The sequence below is a fragment of the Ictidomys tridecemlineatus genome, chromosome 8 (assembly GCF_052094955.1).
Source record: "Ictidomys tridecemlineatus isolate mIctTri1 chromosome 8, mIctTri1.hap1, whole genome shotgun sequence".
NCBI classification, from domain to species: Eukaryota; Metazoa; Chordata; class Mammalia; order Rodentia; family Sciuridae; genus Ictidomys; species Ictidomys tridecemlineatus.
Genome location: NC_135484.1, coordinates 108,366,905 through 108,373,806, shown reverse-complemented (window position 1 = coordinate 108,373,806; position 6,902 = coordinate 108,366,905). Strand labels below are relative to the sequence as shown.

The 6,902-nt window shown below is 50.4% G+C and overlaps 1 protein-coding gene across 1 annotated transcript; it reads left to right on the top strand.

Annotated features, from left to right (window-relative positions):
• Positions 1 to 107: 107 nt before the first annotated feature.
• On the top strand, positions 108 to 6,762 carry Klhdc3 (kelch domain containing 3). The gene is made up of 11 exons (XM_005318661.5): positions 108 to 264; positions 2,643 to 2,855; positions 3,031 to 3,207; positions 3,364 to 3,479; positions 3,653 to 3,724; positions 3,845 to 4,058; positions 4,129 to 4,215; positions 4,362 to 4,470; positions 4,595 to 4,668; positions 4,785 to 4,863; positions 6,129 to 6,762. The coding sequence occupies exons 2-11, from the start codon at positions 2,702 to 2,704 to the stop codon at positions 6,193 to 6,195; spliced, it is 1,149 nt and encodes a 382-aa protein (XP_005318718.1). The 5' UTR covers positions 108 to 264; positions 2,643 to 2,701; the 3' UTR covers positions 6,196 to 6,762.
• Positions 6,763 to 6,902: the final 140 nt, after the last annotated feature.

The following is a 6,902-nucleotide window of genomic DNA, read 5'->3' as shown; positions in this document are numbered from 1 at the left end:
CACGGCCTTGACACATATGTGCACATGCGCAGAATCTCTCCGTAGGCTCCTGCCCTTACGGGCCTCAGGAAACCTGTGGACTACAAGTCCCGGAAGGCGTCGGGACGTAACTCAGACTGCACGTGCGCGCCCCTCTGCCCGCCGGAAGGACGGAGCCTGGCAGTGTTTATCTCGTTGGGGACTTAGGCGTCGGTTGGCGCGCAACTGGTTCTAGGCTGCTGGCAGCGCGAGGACCCGCGGCCCCGCCCCGGCCCGGCCTGGCAGGTAGCCTGGGATGGGTTGAGGGGCAAGGAAGAATTGGGGGGGCTGGCGACGCCTCTGCTAAGGGCTGGAGTCGTGGGGGAGGGGCCTGAATGATGAGGTGGGGGTGGGGAGGGAACTAGGGGGATGATGGGAAAGGAGAGTGTTAATGGGGAAAGGACTGGAGGAGGATGGTGGTTGGAGGGTGGGAGAGACCTGGTGGCTAAAGGAGACATTGAAGGAAATTGAGAGGAAGACGGGTTAAAAGGAAGCGAGGAAGTTGAGCATAATGAAAGGAGGGGGTGCCTTGCCTTGTGGGGGAGGGGAGTCTGAATAGGGTAGAAGAAAACAGGGAGAGTCCTCTATTCAGAGGAATATCTGTGGCCGAAAGGAGACAATCAGTGTTAGTTTTTCTTCCTTTCTTAGAGGTAGAAAAATGGTGGAGGGCTCTTGGGGTGTCCTTGTAGTGGTGGGAGAAGAAAATGAGAAAACTGCAAAGCTCTCAGGAGAAGGGCCACAAATGGGGCGTGGGTCTTGCAAGAAACCAGGGAAAGGGATCGATGTACATTAAGGAAATGGAAGGAGCTTGAAAATGACATAGTGATGGAGGATCGGGGAGACCCAAAGATAAGAAGAGCCTCTTAGACCTTCTGGCTTGGTCTTGTTTTGAGTTGTCTTTGTAGAGGAGAAGCTAAGATTCTCTTTCCACTCCTTTGGCTGGAATTGCTTGTTTATTCTGTGTGCATTCTTAAACTTTACCTGGACATTTTTGAAGGGAGAGACTGTGAGGGAAGATGAAATACTTGCATTCCTAAACCTTTCAACCTCCTAACTCCACAAACCCAGATCCAAGATATTTTGGATTGTGAGTTGGAGTAACCGAAGTGAGAGTAGCTTGGCTGTGGCTATTTCAGGTTTTGCGGGATGGCTATTTAAAGCATGGGATGTGGGGTTGGGGGAGGTTGGGTGGGTGGGACTGGAAAGCCAACTGAAAGCCTGGTCTCTTTCCTGCAAGGGGTTTCTCCCTTGCTTGAGTTTTGTTGTTATTTTTGTGTGTTTTCTTCTTTCTTTCGTGTGTGTGTGTGTGTGTGTCTGAGGTTCTTCCTGGTTCTTCTCTCTTCCAAGGCTTTTTGAACAGGGAGCAGATGATCCACCAAACCCAGCAGGTGTCTGCCTGCAAAGGCATTGCCAGTTGCAAGAGGATTTGCTTGAAAGAGCCCTCAAATGTACCCATTATCACTAGCTTGGCAGGTTATCTTTAAGAGACCATGATCTCTTTTTTTTTTTTTTTTTTTTTTTTTTAAAGAGAGAGTGAGGGGGGGGAGAGAGAGAGAGAAAGAGAGAATTTTTAATATTTATTTTTTAGTTCTCGGCGGACACAACATCTTTGTTGGTATGTGGTGCTGAGGATCGAACCCGGGCCGCACTGCATGCTAGGCGAGCGCGCTACTGCTTGAGCCACATCCCCAGCCCTGAGACCATGACCTCTTGTGCCTCAGTCTTTCTCTTGTTAAGCTCAAAAGCATTTTTGCTTCCCATCCCCTTTCCAGTGCACACTGCCAGCCCTGTACCCCTTTCAGGGACCCCAAGTAGAGGAAGAGCTGCTGGAAATGGCTTTGTTCTCTACTATAATAGCAGGGTTGGGGAAGTGGCAGAAAAAGAAAACTCCTCTTCCCTATCCCCAAACACTAGCACACACATACCTTTCTGGCTTAAGTTTCTAGTCTTGGCAGCATACCAGGCACAGCTGTCAAAGGAACTCCTCGTGCCTGTGGGCACCCTGGGTGACCCCAGTGACAGTGGCTCAGCTTGAAAAGGACTTGCTGTAAGGGGATAATCAACCATGGTAACATGGAGTTCCCTGTCCTGGGTAGGGGCACTGTTACACTCAAAGCCTAAAAGCTTTTTTTGCTTTAAAGCACCCTTGCCAGTTTCAATGGGCTGTCTGGAGCTGGCTGGGCTATTAATAGCTATGAGTATTTTGGGATCCCTTTCCCCACCTTTAAGAGCATAGAGATTCTTAGAGAGGTGGCAGTAAGCAGAGCCAGAGTCAAGAGAACACACCGAGCCCAGAAAGGGGGCTTAGAGCTTGTGCCAAGCCAAGGACAGGGTAAAGTCTGTATGAATAGGGGCAACCATGATCACCAGATTCTGAACTGGCATTAGTATAAGGTGGCCCCACCCTTTGCAGTGGGAGAACACAGAGCCAGGACTAGCTCCTTGACCTCAGCAGCCGTTCTGGAACAAGGCCAGCCACCTGAGCTGTGACTACTGTTCCTGCAGAGGGGTGGTGTGGGAGGGCCACCAGGGTGACACTTGGAGGCAGGGGCTGGTCCTGGGCAGTCACGAAGAGCCAGGCAGAAGCCTTGCCTGAGGAGCCTGTGGCCCTGACTTGTGTGCAGGTAGCAGAGGCAGCAGGCCGTGCCGGGGGGGCATGTTGCTGTAACCAGTGACCCAGGGGATGTTACGGTGGACGGTGCATCTGGAGGGCGGGCCCCGCAGGGTGAACCATGCTGCAGTGGCTGTTGGGCATCGGGTATACTCCTTCGGGGGTTACTGCTCTGGTGAAGACTACGAGACACTGCGTCAGATAGATGTGCACATTTTCAATGCAGGTAAGCCAAAGCCAGCACTGTCCCTAGGTTCCCATATCAGGGAGGGGAAAAGGTGACTGGATGAGGTTTGGTGATGGTCCCTGTACCCAAAGAGACTGGGGATAAATGTCTGGTTTGAGAAAAATTGGACGTCCTGGAGGGAGGGACAACAGGCTGAGCAGAGCTGTGCCCACAGTGTCCTTGCGTTGGACAAAGCTGCCTCCAGTGAGGCCTGCCATCCGTGGGCAAGCTCCTGTGGTACCTTACATGCGGTATGGACACTCAACCGTTCTCATCGATGACACAGTCTTCCTTTGGGGCGGGCGGAATGACACCGAAGGGGCCTGCAACGTACTCTATGCCTTTGATGTCAGTGAGTATGGGTCTCAGAGAGAAGCTGTGTTCTGCCAAATGGTGCCTTAGGGGCATGGGAAAGGTATGGTTGGGGGTACTGGGTAGTAGGGCACCCCTGAGTTTAGGAGGGAGTGTCAGAGATTGCTGACCTTTGTCATTCTCTCACCTCCTTCAGATACTCACAAATGGTCCACACCCCGAGTGTCAGGAACGGTTCCTGGTGCCCGGGATGGACATTCAGCTTGTGTCCTGGGCAAGATCATGTATATTTTTGGGGGCTACGAGCAGTTGGTAAGTCTGGGAGGAAGCTAGGGGGTTAGTGTGGAAATGAGAAAGAGGAAGGGGGATTTAGCAAAGTGGAATTGGAGGCTTTTTTGGCTTGTTAGCAAGTTTTGAGGGAAGGAGTAGAAAGTCAGAGAGTGACCACTGGCCCTCTCTGTTCTTTCCTTTCTCTTCCCTCTCAGGCGGACTGCTTTTCCAATGACATTCATAAGCTGGATACCAGCACCATGACATGGACCCTTGTTTGTACAAAGGTCAGCCTTTCTTTCCCCTGGATCCCCCCCTTCATAGAAATCATAGAAAACTCAAATTGAACAGATCTCTTTCCAGTGTCTGTGCTGAAGTTCTCCCCCATCTCTCTGCCACCTGTTCAGGGCAATCCTGCACGCTGGAGGGACTTCCACTCAGCCACAATGCTGGGCAATCACATGTATGTCTTTGGAGGCCGTGCTGACCGCTTTGGGCCATTCCATTCTAACAATGAGATTTACTGCAACCGTATTCGCGTCTTTGACACCAGAACTGAGGCCTGGCTGGACTGCCCACCCACTCCAGTGCTGCCTGAGGGACGCCGGAGCCACTCAGCCTGTGAGTGTGTTACTTGCTTGTGGAGTCCCCTGTCAGACCTCACACTCTTAACATTTTGCTGTTTTTCCAGTTGGCTACAATGGAGAGCTGTACATCTTTGGTGGCTATAATGCAAGGCTGAACCGGCACTTCCATGATCTCTGGAAGTTTAACCCTGGTAAAAAAGCACTGCCTTTAGGGGAGGCACAAGGAGTAATTGAGGTGGGAGGAAAAGAAAAATAATCCTGAGTAGGTGAGGGGCTGGAGGGGTGAAGACATTTGGACAGGACAGGTACTGAATTTATACATTAACTTCTCTTTTAGTATCTTTTACCTGGAAAAAAATTGAACCGAAGGGGAAGGGGCCATGTCCCCGCCGGCGCCAGTGCTGCTGCATTGTTGGTGACAAGATTGTCCTCTTTGGGGGTACCAGGTTAGGAGCAGAGGGGAAGGCTTAGGAATGGCCCTAAGTCTGTGACTAACAGTGGGAGGTATTTGAGTAAGAGGGTCTTGTGGGTTGTGTTTCCTCTGACCTTCATTTCTCTTGATCCCTTTAGCCCGTCTCCCGAGGAAGGCCTGGGAGATGAATTTGACCTCATAGATCACTCTGATTTACACATTTTGGACTTTAGTAAGTTATTTCTGAACTGCTCCCGCCATCAGGGTCCCTGTCTTTGTGTGGTAATGTCCAGGACTGCAATTTTTCTCAACTTTGACCATTTCCCTACCCCAACTCCTTCTTTAAAGGCCCTAGTCTGAAGACTCTGTGCAAACTCGCGGTGATTCAGTATAATCTGGACCAGTCCTGTTTGCCCCATGACATCAGGTACAGCAAGTGGTTACAAAGGAGGGATTGGTTGAGGGTGAGTGTGCAGCACAGGTGTGACCTGATTAGTTTCAGTATGGAAGAGACAGATTTTTTTTTTGGTTGTGCTAGGGACTTAGTGTTCATATGAGGAATAGGTGGAAGGAGGCGAAGGTGTATAGTCAGTCACCTGTCAGGTGGGTCAGTTATGTGGAGAAAAGAAAAATGCAGCTGGGTGCAGTGAGTGGCACGTGCCTATGATCTCAGGTACTTAGGGACCAAAGCAAGAGGATTGCCACATTTGAGATCAGCCTGGGCAGGAGGCCCTGGGTTCAGTTTCCAGTTTTGCCCCCTCCCCCCAGTCTAGTTTTTTGAACCACCCTCAGAAGCATTGCTTCCTGATACCTGAACTTATATAGTTTTTGTTAACATGCTGAGAACAGCTATTAAGTCTTAGACCCTACATGCAAAGTAAAGGCAAGTTTAGAAGCCTCTAACCTTAGTTTCAGAATTAAGGGAACTCCTGGCTTCTTGCCTTTGAATTCCATTCTTAGGATCAGATTAAGCACCAAGTTACTTTGTGAATCATTTTGCCCTTCTGGTTTATTCTGAACCACTATCCTTTATGTCAGTTCACTTTAATTCTTACTTGTTGAGGGTCTTTGTGTTAAGAATTTGGTGATACTTGTCTGAACTGATGGATCCCATACTGGCTAAAGATTGATACATGTACCTAACACCAAATAGATTGTTCATTGTGTTGGCCTAGTAGCTACTTGGTAAATCTTTGTAGAATGGAAAAATTGTTGTAGAGAAATTTAATTTTAATATGGTGGGATGGATGGAGAAGGCCTCAGGAAGAATAGGAGACCCTACTCTGGGCCTTAAAAGGATGGAAGTTGACAGCAAAAGTAGATGTTCCTGGTGGGGTTGAGGTAGACAGGCTGCCAGGTTAAATCTGACCAGAGCAGGAAAAGTAGGTTGGGATGTTTATTGAGATGAACACACAGATCCCAGGTGTTTGGACTCAGGAATGAAAATATATACATAAATGTAAATATGCATATATAAACATAAACAGGAAATCCATAGAGCTTAGAGGTGGAGTGGGTGGAATTGGATTTGCTCCTGGTTGGGGTGTGATGATTAAACCTCACTTGGTTGTAAGGAAGAGGTGGCTGTAGGGAATTGAGCTTTATTAGCTTGGAGGGACTTGTGTGTTCATGGTTTTGGGTGAGGAATTCTAGGTGGGGGGGCTCCCTCTTCTGTCCTTTCTGGCCTTCCAGGTGGGAGCTGAATGCCATGACCACCAACAGCAATATCAGTCGCCCCATCGTCTCCTCCCATGGGTAGGAGGAAGTTTCTGCCTTCTGCCGCCTTCCCTCCTGAGCCTGCTGTTGTCTTCACTGCCCCTTCCCATCTCACCTGCCTGCCCCTTTGGACCCTGGACTCAGTATACCTCCATGTGGAGTTGTTGGACTAGAGGTGTTTTGTGCTGTGAATTCAGTGGGGGAGCTCTAATGGGGAGGGCCAGTTCCCTGCCCCCCCTTGGGCCAAGGGCCCCTTCCCCTTGGTGCTCTGTTCCTCTCCACCTCCCTCCGACTGCTCCTGGGCCTCTGCCCTGCCCCAGGCCAGCCAGGTAGCTAGGCTCTGCTGGGAAGAGAAGGGAATGGGGAGAAGGAGAAGCAAGCAGTGTGTGAGCCTCAGGAGCTTCCCTTTCCCTCCATGCCCAACCCCTCCCCCGTGCTTGAGCCTTGAGCATTGACTGGGAACTGAGAGGAATTGCAGCTGTTGGCTTGAAACCTCCTTCTCCCCGACGTGGGGAGACGGGGACCAGCAGATAATCCCACTCTTCCCTGAGCTGCTGCTGTACCCTGAATGTCAGCCAGCTCGGATTTTATAAAAATGAATTAAAACCTCCCAACGTGTGGCGTGTTTTTATGAAATACCGTGGAGCTGGCAGTTGTTTGCCTGTGGGGCAGGGTGCTGCGGGAAGGGCACCCCTGAGGGTCTGTCTTAGCCGAGAGTATCAGGAAATGCCACCAAGGCCTGGCCCCAGA